Below are 18,207 nucleotides of genomic sequence, written 5' to 3' on the forward strand. Positions count from 1 at the left end.
GATTCATTACCATCACTACATCTAACAGGGCCTATTTTCATTTGGTTCAATATTTTGTTCCCGAAAACTATCAAAAATAAAATGTTATTTTTCTATTTTTAAGCCTTCCTTAATTCATTTTATTTCTGGGTTCAATCCTTACTAAAAAGCTAGGAACACATGTACTAATGTGCCTAAATTTCAGGGATCCCACTCTAATGGTGTAAGTGAGCTAAACCAGAGATCTCCAACCCACCCCCACAAACCTCCCCCTATCTCTTACTCAAGACCAAAGGTGTCTGCCTCATTGAATAGTTCTGTAGCATGGTCACTAGCATGGCCACAGCAGGCTGTTAGTACCTTTAGGAAAAAAGGAACAGGAGTAGACCATTCTGCCCCTCGAGCCAGTCCCGCCATTCAATGAGATCTGATTTGTAGCCTAACTCCATATACCTTCCTTTGGTCCATATCCCTTAATATCTTTGCTTAACAAAAATCTATCCATCTCAGATTTAAAATTAACAATTGATCTAGCTTCAACTGCTGTTTTTGTGGGAGAGTTCCAAACCTCTATCACCCTTTCTTTGAGTTAAGAAGTGGGTTCTAACATCTCTCCTGCACAGTCTGGCCCTATCTTTCAGAATATGCAGCTTGTTTTAGAATCTTCAACCAGTGAAAATAGTTTATCTTTATCTACCTGGTCTTTCCCTGTTAATATCTTGCATACTTCGATCAGATCACTACTCAGCCATCTAAATTCTACCGAAACCACGTTTTATTTGAGTAATCTCTCCTCGTAACTCAACCCCTGTTATCGAAGTATAATTTTTGTAAACCTAAATTGCACTCCCTCCAAAACTAAGGTATGGTGCCCAGAACTGCTCACAGTACTCCATGTTCGGTCCAGCCAGGGTTTTGTATAGCTGCCGCAGAACCCCAGTGTCTCCCAATCCTCTAGATATAAAGGATAGCATTCCACTAGCCTTTTTGATTATTTTCTGCACTTGTTCATTATTTTCTGCACTTGGTATTACAAGGACCTATTCACCTGAACCTCAAAGTCTCTTTGAACATGCACTGTACTAACCTCTTTCCATTTAGAAATTATTCTGCTCTATTCATTTTTGGTCCAAAACGGATAACCTCACAATTGCTTGTATTAAATTCCATCTGCCACAATTTTTCCCATTCACCTAGCCTGTCAAAATCTCCTTGCAATTTTATGCCATCATCTTGGCTGCATACAATGCCACCTAACTTTGTATCATCCATAAATTTGAATATATGACTTTTTATGCTATCATCCAAGTCATTCATGAATAGTGTAAATAATTGAGACCCTAACACAGATCCCTGTGGTACATCACTAGTCACTTCCTGCCAATTAGAGTAATTACACATTATCCCCACTCTGTCGCCTGCCATTCAACCAATTTCCTAACCATGTCAATAATTTGGCCCCAACTCCATGGACTTCCACCTTACTTAATAGTCTTTTGTGTGGAACTTTATCAAATGCCTTCTGGAAGCCCATATGACAGACATCCATAGACATTCCCCTGTCCACTAGTCACCTCTTCAAAAAATTCAATAAGATTAGTCAGGCATGACTTTCCCTTCACAAATCAATGCTGGCTCTCCCTCCCTAATCGACACAAACTGAATGGTGTTCAGTTACCACATTCCTGATTATAGACTCCAGCAATTTCCCCATCACAGATGTTAGGCTAACTGGTCTGTAATGCCCTGGCTTCCCCCTTTCACTCTTCTTAAAAAAAGGAGCGACATGTATAATTTTCCAATCCAGAGGGACTACTCCTGAATCTAGAGAACTCTGGAAGATTATAGTTAGGGCATCTATAATGTACCGCCCTCCTTCCTTTAACACCCTTGGATGGAAACTGTCAGGTCCTGGGGATTTGTCACTCTTTAGTTCTATTAACTTCCTAGTTAGCGAAGCTGTACTTACAATGATTGTATTAAATTCCTGTCTTCTATCGACTATTATTTTTTTCAGCACCTCTGATAAGTTATCTTCCTTTTCTACTGTAAATATTAGGCAAAGTAATTGTTCTGCCATTTCCCCATTATCTCAGTCAATATCTCCATTTTCAGCTTTTAGTGGGCCTATATTGCTCTTCACCATCCGCTTTCCCTTTATATTACTATAATATTTCTTATTTATTTTGATATCCCTTGCAATTTTCCTTTCATAATCCCTTTTAGTAGTTCTTATAAGCTGCTTTGTGACCCTTTGCTGCTCCTTGTACCTATTCCATTTGTCCAGATCTAAGCTATGTCTTGCATTTTGTACGACCTTTCTTTTCATCTTATGCTGTCCCTAACAACGTTGTTGTTCATGGCTTTTTTATTTGTGAAGCAGAGCCTTTTTCCCTCAGGGGCATATATTTGCTTGGTGTCTCGTTAAATGTTTCTTTAAATACTTTCCACTGATCTTCAGTTGTTTGACCCATTAACAGATCTTCTCAGTTTACCATGACAATCGCAGCTTCATCCCGTTCAAGTCCGCCTTACCAAACATAAAATTCTAATATCCGAAACGTGTCTTTCACTTCAAACGTTACACTGAAGTCAATAATCTTGTGATCACTATTTGATAACTGTTCACAGTTAGGCTACTAATTAAATTGGGCTCATTAATCATAACTAAATCTAATGTTGCCTGCCTTCCTGTTGCACCTAGAACATATCGATGCAGGGAACTATCCTGGACACATTCCAGAAATTCACTACCTTTCTGACAGGTGCTTGTCTGCCTCTCCCAATCTGTGTCTAAGTTGACCTTTACAAGCACTTTATCAGCACTCACTGAAATCTCACCTTGTAAGGCAAATAGTTCCAACATCTCCCCACCTGGGAACTTCATGGCACTAGCTAAGCTGAAGAAAACTCTATGAACAACTTGAACTTCAAATTAAAGCATTTTCCTCTCAAGGAAGATATTCAATCTCAACCAGCATCAATTACTTCGAATAAAATCTGACCTTTGAAAACATTTCAACACCCACCAGTCAGAACGCAGTTCACAACTGGTGGAAGTTGCCCAGAAGCCTTATAAAGGCTGGATTTTTGAGGTAGACCAGGAACTCTCAAGACAAGTTTTCATGATGTAGGTGGATTGGCTGAAAAATTAGTGACTAAATTTTACAGTGTGTCTGAGAAAAACTTTTTTTTCTCTTCATTAATTCTTATGTCTCTCTTTCTTGTTTCATTTGTGTTTGTGTCTCCTTTACTTTTGTTTCTTCTCTATCAGAGGCAGTCCCATCTTTGCCCTGGTATGAGGCTCAAGTTGTGGCTTCAGCAGATGGCACAACGTGGTGACAATCCTCTTTGCAAAGTGGAGGCACCTGAAACGGTCTTCCTCCAGGACCTTCATGCAGCAGAACTGCCCCCTCAAGAAGATCTGCCAATGTTATGATCGCATGTGCATAGCCAATCTCGTCCTTCTCCTATGAATTGCTCAAGACTCTCTCTTGTCTTCTTTGCCATATGCACTTGTCTTCTTTCTTCAGACGCAGAGATAGCCCTACCCATAACTTCCATATGACTGTTTGAAAGGCAGGCAGCAAAATCTTCCTCTCAGCAGTCAGAATTAAGTTTTGACAGTCAGAAAACAAGTTAATTTGAACATTTTATTCATCTTTTTTTTAAGTTCTGGCATTCATTCTAGACACATATGGAGTAGCCCAACTTTCAATATGATGAGCAATGCACTTCCAGCTTGTAATGAGCACCACGTCACATCTGCCATACTGGGTGCTTAGATGCCCATTTCGTGCCTTAAAACAGGCTCAATGCCATTGAATTTCTTGGCCGGGGGTTCCAGAAATCCATAATGAATCATATCTCTAAATAAATCTGGAGATGTGATGACCAAAAACCTGTTCCTGATAGATATTCTTGGGTCAGGAGCATTTTCCTAATTTACCGATCATAGACAGGCACATTGGGCATCCACCTGAAGAAGCCAGAAAGTCTAGTTTAAGAGCATAGGATTGGCACGGGTGAGGTGTGTTCCAGGCCCCTTCCCTATGACAGGCTATTATTCTGCATCTCCTTTGCTTCAGGAATCCATAGCATGTTCCCAGTCTGAACCTTTAGATGGGCTTCACCTCTGTTCCTTAGCAGATAGGCATACCTGGTCTGACCAGACATACCTCTGCTAACTATATGTTAATTCTGAGGATTAAGTGTGATGAGAGGTTTACCATTTTAATGTATTTGGAGCTTTTTGTGCTATTCCGTGAAGCAGGCTGGTGTGTGTGTGAACATAATTTAATTAAGCTGGGAATTGAATGGCAACATGTTTTAATAAATCAAAGAAACCAAGGTGTGAAAGGCATGCACTTGAAGTAAATATGGCCAAGTTGCATTTTCTATAAATAAATAAGCAGTGGGTAGTAAGTTGCATTAGGAGAAAAAGAAGGGTTTTTATTTTCAGTTGTTCCATTTCAAAGAGAAGTAAAAGGGCATAAATAAATAAGGCAAGGTTATCAAATTTTATGTGACCTGAAAGTGGGGGCAATTGGGAGAGCATGAATGATTTTTCTATTCTGGGTAAGTGAAGTTTCAAAGAGGGGCTAAGGGAAATAAAATCAAGGTGAACTATCAAAAGGAATAGTTAAGGGAAGATGCTGAGAGCTTGCGGGGGGAGAAGCCATTTGAAATCACCCGAGGTGCTGCACTGGTAAAGTGTGGTAGCTTTCCAGCAAAGCCACAGAAGTGTGTTTTCCAGAAGGCAGTTTTTAAATCAGCTGACCAATTTAACACAGAAAGGTCTAAAGGCCGCAAACAGCAGTCTGGTGTCTGGGGTTTTAAGTTCTGCAGCAGAGTGAAAGCAAGGAGTGAGATATCGGCCGTAATTCTCCAGCTGTTCGCCGGCGGGAGGATTCTCAGGTCCACAGGTAGCGCACCCGCCCTCATTGGTTTGCCGGCAGAATGGGATGGCTTAAATGGGAAATTGCATTGACAGCGGCGGGAACAGAGAATCCCGCCACCAGCGATCTGTGCAAACCCCACCACCACCACTGAAAAACACACGGTTGGGAGGCCATATGTGGTATGTCCCACTAAAGTGACAGAAGCTTTGGCTTGTGAGTAACATTACTTGATTTTTGTAGTTAAACATCACATAGATACATTAATAGAAGATCGGAGCAGGAGGAGGCCTTTTGGCCCTTCGAGCCATTTATCATGATCATGGTTGATCATCCAACTCAAAAGCCTAATCCTGCTTTCTCCCCATAGCCTTGTGTCTAATAGGATTGTGTCTAAAGGGTGTTAACTTGTCAGTCTGACCTTTTGGGGGAATGTTTTGTAATGCTAATAATCAATGTGTAAATATAATCTTGTGTGTATAAGTTTTCTTTGTTAACAATGTTTTCCTTCAATATTTAATAGCTCCAATAGTATTACTGTAATGAATGGCTTTTGGATTCTTTCATATTTTCTTGTGGTCAAAATCCCCCCAAAGAAAAGAGTTGTGGCATGTTTGCCAAATTTCCCTTTGGGATTTGCAATTACCATTTGCCAGATTCTAACACAAGCACTTCAGAGTTTGCAACAAAGGGAGTCCCTTTTATACTAAAAAACATGTTTGATGGTTTCTCTTGAGTAAGTCATCCAGGAAAGCTCAACAGCAGGCTGGGATCAAGCTTATCCACATCCAGCTTATCTGCATCCCAGCCTAGTTCCTGATCTTTTCAACATAATTACACTGCTGCAAGATATTCAGCACCTAGATATTATCCTGGTTATTATGAGGAAAGAAGATGTGGATTGAAAGAACTGAAAAAGGTAAAGACAAAAAGTTAAAGAGTATGGGGGGAAAATTACTTTGCATAGTGGTGTTTCTAACAATTTCAATTGATTTTCCAAGGACCAACAGCGCCACTGATCACTACCTGCATGGCTTACACACTGCCTGCCCCAGGGGATTAAGTGTAGTCTGCATAGTGCCACTAGAAGCAATGCTGTACAAACAAAAAATGCATCCTTGAGAATCTTTGGAACACACAGATATCTGACAAATTAGGATAACATTCATCCTCTATAGACAGTGCAATCACTAGTTGTGAGAGTCAGGAAACAAATTCCTTACCTTTCTTCAAACAAGGAAACCTAAAGAGTTTGACCAATCCAAAATCATCGCCAGACACGAGAGTAGCACTACCAAAGTTCGCGTCCACAAAGTTGATGTCCGTGATGTCTGTATACTTAGGCCAAATTCCATTTACTTCAGGTCCAAGTACACAAGTCCAGGTGGCCCAATGAATACCTTTTATTTCATCTTTACTGGTTAAATGCTTTCCAGCTTTAAAATATATTAATATAGAAAAATATTTAGTACTTTATTTACATTTTAAAATCATAGGGCATTATTATATGGATTAATAATGTTGCCACAGTTTGAGTGCAAATTTGAAGTTTGTTTTAGGAAAATATTAACCATGTAACTTCATTCAATGTATACAGTATTAAAATACATGCATAATGTGACTTACACCACAAAGCCCACAACTCTTACTTTTTGCTCAAACGCTGATGAATGACAGGTCAAAATATAACAGTACAAATTTCCCTACAAACTATTCCCAGCTTTTCTGCGTGTAATTTAAAAGAACAAAATACAGATGAGGCATTTCTTCCAGGTGAGACTGTGTTGGGCCAAATTTTGTTGTAACATTGAGGCTATCAGCTCTCACCAGTATTATGTGGTACACTGGACAGCAACATCTGGCATCTACAAATGCACAGCTAAACGGGTAAATCCAGAGGTTTCAGTCCAGTGCACTGCTACAGACCTCATCATCAGACACAGCATTGAAATAACGGGCAGCAAGTGGTTAGCACTGCTGCCTCACAGCACCAGGGACCTGGGTTCAATTCCAGTCTTGAGTCACTGTCTATCGGAGTTTCCACTTTCTCCCTGTGTCTGCGTGTGTTTCCTCCGGGTTCTCTGGTTTCATCCAAAGATGTGCAGGTTAGGTGGACTAACCATGCTAAATTTGCCCTTAGTGTCCAGGGATGTGCAGGTTAGATTACGGGGATGAGGCAGGGTGTGGTCCTGGGTAGAGTGTTCTTTCAGAAGGTTGGTGCAGACGTGTTATGCCAAATGGCCTCTTTCTGCACTGTAGGAATTCTAACTGCAACATGTATTTGCCCACTTGGCCAGAATTAAAAACAGTTGTAAAGGTTTGACAGCTGGAGGTTTTTAATGCCATAATAAATGATTGTCAACGCTCTTTGGAACTGTCACTGCTGGGCTTTAAATTATAAAGTGCGTAGTTTTTTAAAAAAAGGTGCTTAAAATTTCACTCTCTTGACATAGCCTGTCGGTTATCATTATAGGATTTGTGCTGAATGATTGACTTTTCAACCTAACATATCACACTGGGGTGCCTATTAAGTGAGCAGTTTGTTTGACAGTTCCAAATAGTTATAGAATAGAAATGTTTGATACTGTCTGATTAGTTGAAAGATTTTTTAATCAATGAGCGTTTTTTTTCAAATTGTGACATCATGAATAGACATATAGGTGTGAATTTTAAGCTCCCCTTCTGGCTGGTTTTCAGTTGGGTGAAATCCACCCCTCGCCTCTCTCCCCCAAGACATTGATCGTCCGCCTTTTTAGATCCCCCAGACCTTCGCTATCCTCCTCGCCCTGGGACCCCTCACACTTGACTTGTCCTGTAGCTCTGGAACTTAGGCTCATGCAGGTTGGTGTAGTTCTTTCTGTCCGTGTAATCGCTGTCACTGCAGGTACTGGAGAGCTGTAGGCCAATCAGATTGGCTGGTGGTTTGCTAAGATGAGACTTCCGCCTGAGTGAAGGCAGAACTCCCGCCTCGAGCCAATCAACCCTCATTGGAGCATAAATTAGCTGCGGAGCAGTTGGAGTTGGCAGGTTGTATTGTCCGCCGACTCAGGAGGGTGGCAGGAGGCGAAAACCTACAATCCAAAGAATTCCGTCCGTAACTTTATTTTATATCAGTATCACTCCTGAGGTTTATCTATAGTTGATACTAGGTGGATGGAATAAGGATAAAGGTGGTGCGTAGGGGACATGGGTTGACAATAAGTTGTCACGGTTTCTATAAACCGCTATGGGGATGATTGGGAAGTATGGATTGCCACAGACGATCTGAGGGGCCCTTGGGAGTGGATTGAAGGGCATAGACAATATGAGGGACCAAAGGGTGTGCATGAGCATGAGCTGATATGGGGGTATGAGAAACATTGGCTGGGTGGGGGCTTGAGGTGGTATGGGTTAGCAAGGATGTGGTATAGGGATTGTTGGGGTAAGGGAGGGCGAGGGGTTAGGAGTTTAATTCTGTTAACTTTAAAAAAATTAATTCAATACAGTGCCGGTGCACAGAGTCAGACCTTGCCCAGAGCCCACCTTAACATACGGCAGCCTCCACACTCATTCCGGTGTTGTCTGCCCAACTTCTAATTCAGTCCACCCCCCCCCAGATCCCCCTCTACCTGAATGAAAATATGACCTTCCCGCAAGTTCACAGGCTAAGGAAGTGTCCCCTGTTTGCGATCTTGTCTCAGGAGATAAAAAGTTATGGGTCCAAGAGTACCATGGACAGTTTTGGTCCTCTTACTTAAGGATAGTCATATATTAAAAGCAGTTCAAAGAAAGTTCACCAGGCTGATTCCTGGGATGAATGTTATGAGAAAACGTTGAGTAGGTTAGGCCTATACACAGTGAAGTTTAGAAGAATGAAAGGTACTCTCACTGAAACAGAAGATCGTGAGGGCCTATACAGCGTAGATACACAGAGGTTGTTTCTAGAATTCGGGGGAAAAAATTAAATATAAAGAGTCTCAAATTTGAGATGGCGATGAGGAGGAATTTCTTTTCTACAGTGTAGGTTGGAATTGACTGAAGAAACAACTTAGATAGATTTTTGATTGTCAAGGGTTATGGGCCACGCGTGAAAGTGGAGTTAAGGGCACAATCAGATCAGCCATGACCAATGAGCCAAATGGACTACCTCTGCTTCTATTCTTTATGATCTTCTTGCAACAGCAGATGAGGGGCTAGGAAGTCTGTGCAAATAACTCAACTTCTGACTCCCCAAATCTTACCCACCATCTACAAGGTACACGTCAGGAATGCAGTGGAATACTCTCCACTTGCCTGAATTAGTGAAGGTCCAAACTACTCAAGAAGCTAGACACCATTCAAAACAAAGTAGCCCCCTTGACTGACACTATATCCACTACCTAAAACATTCTCCCTCTCCACCACTGACAAGGTGCACTGCGACTTCCGGTGGCAGCCATGGAGTAGGAGGTCGCACATTTGGTAGCTCCTGCGTGTGACGGAACTTTTGGACCTTTTCTCCCGATTTTTTCTGAATTTTATTGGCATAGTCGAGCAAAGAAGGCGTGTGCAGAACCGGCAGCACAGGAAAGCATGGCGGAGGCACAGGATCCTGGTGTGGTGGCACAGTGGTCAACGGTACAGCTGGTGAAGTTCTTTGAGGAGAGCTTCGCCAAGCAAAAGGAGGATACACTAGACCCAATTAAGGCATCGATTGATCGGGTGGAACAGGGGCTAGAAGCCCACCGACGGGCATTCCAGAAGATAGAGGAAAAGGTGTCCGAGCACGAGGACTATCTAACCGCATTGGAGGCTGAGCTGGGGTTGATGAAGGACCACCAGAAAAGGCTGCAGGACAAGGTGGAGGATTTGTAGAACAGATCTAGGAGATAGAACCTGTGGATCGTAGGCCTCCCGGAGGGCAATGAGGGATCGGACGCGAAGGCATATGTGGCAAGTATGCTGCAAAAGTTGACGGGAGAGGGGACGTTCACTCGACCCTTGGAGGTGGATAGAGCGCACAGAGCACTTGCCAGAAGCCGCGAGCGAACAAATCGGCGCGGGCGATGGCGGTGCGGATGCACCGCTTTCTGGACAAGGAACAGATTTTGCGGTGGGCCAAGCAGATACAGAGCTGCAAGTGGGAGAATTGTGAGTTGCGCATCTACCAGGTCCTGGGTGCGGAACTGGCCAAAAGGTGAGCTGGATTTAATAGGGGAAAATCGGCCCTCTTCAAGAAGGGGGTGAAGTTCGGGATGTTATATCCAGCCCGTCTATGGGTCACCTTTGAGGGCCAGGAACTTTACTTGGAATCGCCATACGAAGTGATGAACTTTATCAAGGACAAAAGGCTGGCAAGGGTCTAAGGACACTGAACCTTGGTAGAGGGCATTGCGGGGTCGATTTGGTTTAAAGTTATTTCTGTGATGTTCTGGATATGCAGTGCTCTCTGCAACAAGGGATTATTCTTGTTTTTTGCCCCAACCTTTTTCTTTGGTTTTCGTTTTGTTAAGATGTTTGAGCAGTTGCTCAGAAATGTAATTTAACTCTGATCTGGTGGATGATGGGTGGAGGGATTTTTTCTATTGTTTGTTTACTGGGGACTGTGATGCTCTGAATATATGTATGTCCGAGCGGGGGGAGGAGGGAGAACAATAGGGAGATAGTATGTCTGGCACCATGGGTGGGAGCTACCAGGCTAGCTAGGTGAGATAGTTCACAGAAGCGCAGTAGGGGGCGAGCAGGTGATAAGCTTGTTATGGGGTGTTGGGATTGTGGCGCTGCTAATGGGGGGGGGGGGGGGGTTAGGGGAGTAGCTGCTCTGCTGACAGGGGAGGAACTGTTGCGAGGGGTCAAAAGGGAGGTCAAGGACAGCGGATGCCCGAGGGCGGGCCCGAGGAGGAAAGGGACACAAGCTGGAAGCTGGCTTGAGAAGAGTGATGGCTGATCAGCGGTTTAGGGCTGGTCTCCAAGACGAGGGAGGTCGCGATCCTCATCAACAAACGGGTGGCATTTGAGGCAAGGAAAATTGTGTCAGACCGGGGGGGGGGGGGGGGGAGAGAGACATCATGGTGAGTGGGAAGCTTAAGGGGATGCGGGTGGTGCTTGTGAATATATATGCACCAAATTAGGCCGATGTAGAATTTATGAGGCGGGTGTTAGGTAAGATCCTGAACCTAGAGTCACATAAACTGATCATGGGGGGAGATTTTAATACGGTCATTGACCCAGGGTTGGACCGGTCAAAATCTAGGACAAGTTGAGCAAGTCCATCCAGAACTATTTGGAAATAAATGACACAGGGGAATCTCGGCAGCAACGGTGTGGGAAGCTCTGAAGGCAGTGGTTAGGGGGGAGCTAATCTCGATACAGGCCCATAGAGAAAAGATGGTACAAGCAGAGATGGATAGGCTGGTTAGGGAGATACTCCAGGTGGATAGGAGATATTCGGAGGCCCTGAAGGCAGGGTTACTGAAGTAGCGGAGGAGGTTGCAGATGGGAGTTAGGGCTGTTATCTACAGGGAGGGCGGTGGAGCAATTGAGGAAGGCGAGGGGAGCAGTGTATGAGTATGGAGAGAAGGCCAGTCGGATGCTAGCACATCAGCTGAGGAAAAGGAAGGCGGCCAGTGAGACAGGGAGAGTAAAGGACAGAAGTGGGAATGCGGTCTTGGACCCAGTAGGGGTGAATGGGGTGTTTAGGGAGTTTTATAGCAAACTATACGAGTCGGAACCCCCAGCTAGGTTCATAGAACATAGAACACACAGTGCAGAAGGAGGCCATTCGGCCCATTGAGTCTGCACCGACCCACTTAAGCCCTCACTTCCACCCTATCCCCGTAACACAATAACCCCTCCTAACCTTTTTTGGACACTAAGAGCAATTTATCATGGCCAATCCACCTAACCTGCACGTCTTTGGACTGTGGGAGGAAACCGGAGCACCCGGAGGTAACCCACGCAGACACGGGGAGAACGTGCACACTCCACACAGACAGTGACCCAGCGGGGAATCAAACCTGGGACCCTGGCGCTGTTGAAGCCGCAGTGCTAATCACCTGTACTACCATAGGTTGGAGGGGATGAGGCAGTACCTGGGTCAGCTGAAGTTCCCGAAAGTGGAGGAAGGACTGGTGGAAGGGTTTGGGGACCCCAACTGAAATTGAGGAAATAATGTAGGGGCTGGAGATCATGCAGTCGGGTAAGGCCCTGGGACCGGGCGGCTACCCAGTGGAATTTTACAAGACGTTCTCAGAGATGTTGGGCCCGCTGCTGGCGAGGGCATTTAATAAGAACATAAGAACATAAGAACTAGGAGCAGGAGTAGGCCATCTGGCCCCTCGAGCCTGCTCCGCCATTCAATAAGATCATGGCTGATCTTTTGTGGACTCAGCTCCACTTTCCGGCCCGAACACCATAACCCTTTATCCCTTTATTCTTCAAAAAACTAGCTATCTTTATCCTAAAAGCATTTAATGAAGGAGCCTCAACTACTTCACTGGGCAAGGAATCCCATAGATTCACAACCCTTTGGGTGAAGAAGTTCCTCCTGAGCTCAGTCCTAAATCTACTTCCCCTTATTTTGAGGCTATGCCCCCTAGTTCTGCTTTCACCCGCCAGTGAAAACAACCTGCCCGCATCTATCCTATCTATTCCCTTCATAATTTTATACATTTCTATAAGATCCCCCCACATCCTTCTAAATTCCAACGAGTACAATCCAAGTCTACTCAACCTCTCCTCGTAATCCAACCCCTTCAGCTCTGGGATTAACCTAGTGAATCTCCTCTGCACACCCTCCAGCATCAGTACGTCCTTTCTCAGGTAAGGAGACCAAAACTGAACACAAACCTCCAGGTGTGGCCTCACTAACACCTTATACAATTGCAGCATAACCTCCCTAGTCTTAAACTCCATCTCTCTAGCAATGAAGGACAAAATTCCATTTGCCTTCTTAATCACCTGTTGCACCTGTAAACCAACCTTCTGTGACTCATGCACTAGCACACCCAAGTCTCTCTGCACAGCGGCATGCTTTAATATTTTATCGTTTAAATAATAATCCCGTTTGCTGTTATTCCTACCAAAATGGATAACCTCACATTTGTCAACATTGTATTCCATCTGCCAGACCCTAGCCCATTCACTTAACCTATCCAAATCCCTCTGCAGACTTCCAGTATCCTCTGCACTTTTCGCTTTACCACTCACCTTAGTGTCATCTGCAAACTTGGACACATTGCCCTTGGTCCCCAACTCCAAATCATCTATGTAAATTGTGAACAATTATGGGCCCAACACGGATCCCTGAGGGACACCACTAGCTACTGATTGCCAACCAGCGAAACGCCCATTAATCCCCACTCTTTGCTTTCTATTAATTAACCAATCCTCTATCCATGCTACTACTTTACCCTTAATGCCATGCATCTTTATCTTATGCAGCAACCTTTTGTGTGGCACCTTGTCAAAGGCTTTCTGGAAATCCAGATATACCACATCCATCGGCTCCCCGTTATCTACTGCACTGGTAATGTCCTCAAAAAATTCCACTAAATTAGTTAGGCACGACCTGCCCTTTATGAACCCATGCTGCGTCTGCCCAATGGGACAATTTCTATCCAGATGCCTCGCTATTTCTTCCTTGATGATAGATTCCAGCATCTTCCCTACTACCGAAATTAAGCTCACTGGCCTATAATTTACTGCTTTCTGCCTACCTCCTTTTTTAAACAGTGGTGTCACGTTTGCTAATTTCCAATCCACCGGGACCACCCCAGAGTCTAGTGAATTTCGGTAAATTATCACTAGTGCATCTACAATTTCCCTAGCCATCTCTTTTAGCACTCTGGGATGCATTCCATCAGGGCCAGGAGACTTGTCTACCGTTAGCCCCATTACCTTTCCCATCACTACCTCCTTAGTGATAACAATCCTCTCAAGGTCCTCACCTGTCATTGCCTCATTTTTATCAGTCGCTGGCATGTTATTTGTGTCTTCCACTGTGAAGACCGACGCAAAAAACCTGTTCGGTTCCTCAGCCATTTCCTCATTTCCCATTATTAAATCTCCCTTCTCATCCTCTAAAGGACCAATATTTACCTTAGCCACTCTTTTTTGTTTTATATATTTGTAAAAACTTTTACTGTCTATTTTTATATTCTGAGCAAGTTTACTCTCATACTCTATCTTAATGAGGCAAGGGAGCGGAGTGTCCTTCCCTCAACAATGTCGCAGACCTCGATGTCATTGATTCTGAAGCGGGTAAAGGACCCTGAGCTGTGCGGGTCATACAGGCCAATCTCCCTATTGAATGTGGACGGCAAACTGCTGGCTAAAATATTGGCCACAAAGATAGAGGATTGTGTTCCGGAGGTGATAGGGGAAGACCAGACGGGGTTTGTGAGATGCCTGACCCGTTGGGCGGATGGGGGAGATTATGCGGATCTTAGGGGAATTTGGTTGGTTTTCAGGATATAAATTGAATATGGGGAAGAGTGAGATGTTCATGATCCAGTCAAGAGGGCAAGAGAGGAGACTGGGAGAACTGCAGTTTAGAGTGGTGGGAAGGAGCTTTCGCTATCTGGGAATCCAGGTGGCACTGGAATGGGAGACATTACACAAGCTAAACTTGTCCCGACTTGTAGAGCAAATTAAGGAGGACTTTAGGAGATGGGACATGCTCCCGCTGACACTGGCTGGGAGGGTAGAGACCGTGAAAATGATGGCCCTTCCCAGATTTCTGTTCATTTTTCAGTGCCTCCCCATCTTTAACACGAGGGCCTTTTTTAAATGGGTATAAAGGGTGATTTCGGGGGAGGGTGGGTTGGCACAGCTGAACCTTTGTAACTACTACTGGGCAGCAAATATAGCCATGATTGAGAATTGGGGGGGGGGGTGTCCCGGTGTGGGAGAGTGTAAAGGCGGCATCATGCAAGGACACAAGTCTGGGGGCACTGATAAAGGCACCTTTGCCATTCTTGCCGGCCCGGTACTCCAGAAGCCCGGTGGGGGTGGCAGCCCTGAGAGTCTGGGGGCAGCGGAGGAAATATAGGAGCTATTTTTTATTTCTTGGGGGTATGAGGAATGTGTCAGGGATAGAACTGTTTTATATACTATGTTTATGTTGTTGTTATTGTTACTATTATAAAAAACTATAAATACCCTAATAAAATGTTTTTTTTAAAAAACAAGCTGCACTACAGCAAGGCTCCTTTGACTGCTCCGACTAAATCTATGACCACTACCACTCTAAAAGGACAAGGGCAACAGATACATGGGAACACAACCACCTGCAAGCCTTCAAGCCACACATCGCTCGGACTATATTGCAGCTCCTTCATTGTTGCTGGGTTAAAAGTCTGGAATCCTTAACTGGCTACTGTGAGAGTATCTACATGGACTGCAGCGGTTCAAGAAGGTGAACCAACACCACCAAGAGCAATTATGGATAGACAGCAAATGCTTGTCTTACCAGCAATGGTCACATCCAATGAACAAATAAAAAAGGAAGGCAGTGCCTGTCCATTTATTGGCCAATTTTTTAGTATTCTTGCATTGCATCAGCCTAACGCCACAAATGTCATGTTCAGCAACTTCAGGCACATGCAGGAGACAAACCCGCGTACCCCAGTTCCGTTGACTCTGTTGGCAACTAGGAGTGGACAATCATCAATGATTCCCACATCCCGATGGAGGGGGGAGGGGCGGCGTGGAAAAGAATGGAGATGGCGTCATGTAGAGGTACGAGCCTGGGTGCCATGGTTACGGCACCGTTGCCGCTCTCCCCTAAGAGGTTTACCATGAGCCCGGTGGTGGCGGCGACCCTAAGAATCTGGGGACAGTGGAGACGGCATCGGGAGGAAACAGGGGACTCGATGGAGGCTCCACTGGGTGGCAACCATCGGTTCATCCCGGGGAACACGGATGGGGGATTCAGGGGGTGGCAAAGGGCGGGCATCAGCAAATTGAGGGACCTGTTTATTGGCGGGAGGTTTGCGGGCCTGGGGGAACTGGAAGATAAATTTGGCCTTCCCCAAGGGAACATGTTCAGATACCTGCAGGTAAAGGCGTTTGCTAGGCGACAGGTAGGGGGATTCCCTTTGCTGCCCTCGCAGGGGACGATGGACAGAGTGCTTTCGGGGGTGTGGGTAGGAGAGGGGAAGGTGTCTGACATCTATAAGGTATTGCAGGAAGTGGAGGAGTCGTCAGTGGAGGAGCTGAAGGCTAAATGGGAGGAGGAACTCGGGGAGCAGATAGAGGACGGGACTTGGGCGGAGGCCTTGGAGAGAGTCAACTCTTCCTCCTCATGTGCGAGGCTTAGTCTCATCCAATTTAAGGTGCTGCATCGGGCCCACATGTCCGGGACTAGGATGAGTAGGTTCTTCGGGGGTGAGGACAGGTGCACCAGATGTTCGGGGAGTTCTGCGAACCACGCCCATATGTTCTGGGCATGCCCAGCACTGGAAGAATTCTGGAAGGGGGTGGCGGGGACAGTGTCGAGGGTGGTTGGATCCAGGGCCAAACCAGGGTGGGGACTCGCGATTTTTGGAGTTGCGGTAGAGCCGGAGGCAAAAGAGGCCGGTGTCCTGGCCTTTGCGTCCCTAGTAGCCCGTTGAAGGATTCTGTTACAATGGAAGGATGCAAGGCCCCCAAGCGTGGAGACCTGGATCAGTGACATGGCGGGATTTATAAAATTGGAAAAGGTCAAATTTGCCCTGAGAGGATCAATACAAGGGTTCTATAAACGATGGCAGTCTTTTCTGGACTTCCTGGCTCAGAGATAGGTAACTTGGTCAATAGCAGCAGCAACCCGGGGGGGGGGGTGCATTATTGTAGTGTTTATTCTGTAACTTTATAGTGTGTTAATTTGCGTTGTTGTTAAAATGCTGGGCTGTTCATGGGGATGGGGCGAATGTATATGATTGTTAATATTATTGTTATTTTCGGTATTTTACTAAGGTGTGTCAATGTTGTATAAAATCAAAATTTTTCAATAAAAATTATTTTTTTTAAAAAATGATTCCCTCATCCCACAAATGATTTTTTATTGAATCACGCCATGTGAACTGTGCAGGAAGTGGGACTTCCCCTGCTTCAACTTTGCTAGTAGACCTGCATATCACCAATAGAAGCTTCCATCATGTTTCTTTTGCTAATTGTAATTGAATAACATTAATAAAACTACAATCAGCATTATCCATTTAATAATTATTGAGTTCAGAGCAATTTCCATTGATTGTCACTGAAAAACATTACTCTTTGAACATACTGAAATAAAATAAGCATACCATGGCATCATTTAGAAATATGGGAGAGAAAAAAAAATCAGTACTCACATGGCATTTTGTAAAATAGTCTTTCTCCAGCACCATCATTGACCTGTAGATATTTGCTATCAATAGACCAGTCAATATGTGTAATAAAACTAGATGACTTGCTGCATTCTCCAACTTTCTTGTATCGTTGTGAAACTGCGTAGATGTCAACCAGACCATCATTTGAACCTACAGCAAGGTATGATCCATCTGGAGAATATTTCATTTCATGAATTACCTCCTTTCGGTCTTTAATATGGACCACCTCTGTCATATCTCTGTAACCAATACGATTAAAGTAGAAAAGTTTTTGCATTTGACAGGTACAGTACCATGTTTGCACTGAAATCACAGAATCACAGAAAAATACAGTGCAGAAAAGGCCCTTCAGCCCATCGAGCCTGCACCGTCGCATGAAAGGCAACTGATCTGCCAATCCTAATCCCATTTGCCAGCACTTGGCCCATAGCCTCGAATATTAAGGCGTACCAAGCACTCATCCAGATACTTTTTAAAGGATGCGAGGCAACCCGTCTCTACCGCCCTCCAGGACAGGGCATTCCAGACCATCACCACCCTCTGGGTAAAAATGTTTACGTCAAATTCCCCCTGAACCTACCACCCCTCACCTTGAACTTGTGTCCCTTCGTAACCGACCCTTCAACTTAGGGGAACAGTTGTTCCTATTCCACTCTGTCCATGCTTCTCAGAATCTTGTACACCTCGATCAAGTCACCTCTGTCTTCTCTGCTCCAGCGAAAACAACCCAAACCTATCCAACCTCTCTTCATAACTAAAATGTTCCATCCCAGGCAACATCCTGGTGAAATGCCTCTGCATCTGCTCCAGCGCAATCACATCCTTCCTGTAATGTGGTGACCAGAACTGCACATAGTACCCCTGCTGTGGCCTCACCAATGCTCTCTTTAACTCCAACATGACTTCCTTGCTTTTGTAATCTATGCCACGATTAATAAGGGCAAGTGTACCATATGCCTTTTTCACCACTATTAACCTGAGTTCTGCCTTCAGAGATCTATTTACAAACACGACAAGGT

General features: G+C 44.6%; 1 protein-coding gene across 15 annotated transcripts in view; it reads right to left on the minus strand.

The window, feature by feature from the left end:
- Window positions 1–18,207, minus strand: part of LOC119972713 (echinoderm microtubule-associated protein-like 6) — a 528,500-nt gene that overhangs the window by 340,192 nt on the left and 170,101 nt on the right. For all 15 annotated transcript variants that reach the window (XR_005462144.1, XR_005462143.1, XR_005462146.1 and 12 more), the window contains 2 exons: window positions 17,171–17,427; window positions 6,101–6,313 (listed from right to left, as the gene is read on the minus strand). Coding sequence is in view for 11 of the 15 variants with exons in the window: in XM_038809940.1 (XP_038665868.1) it covers window positions 6,101–6,313; window positions 17,171–17,427 (470 nt within the window). In the remaining 4 variants the exon portion in view is untranslated. The remainder of the gene's footprint in view (window positions 1–6,100; window positions 6,314–17,170; window positions 17,428–18,207) is intronic.

The sequence above is a fragment of the Scyliorhinus canicula genome, chromosome 1 (genome assembly GCF_902713615.1).
Source record: "Scyliorhinus canicula chromosome 1, sScyCan1.1, whole genome shotgun sequence".
NCBI lineage: Eukaryota > Metazoa > Chordata > Chondrichthyes > Carcharhiniformes > Scyliorhinidae > Scyliorhinus > Scyliorhinus canicula.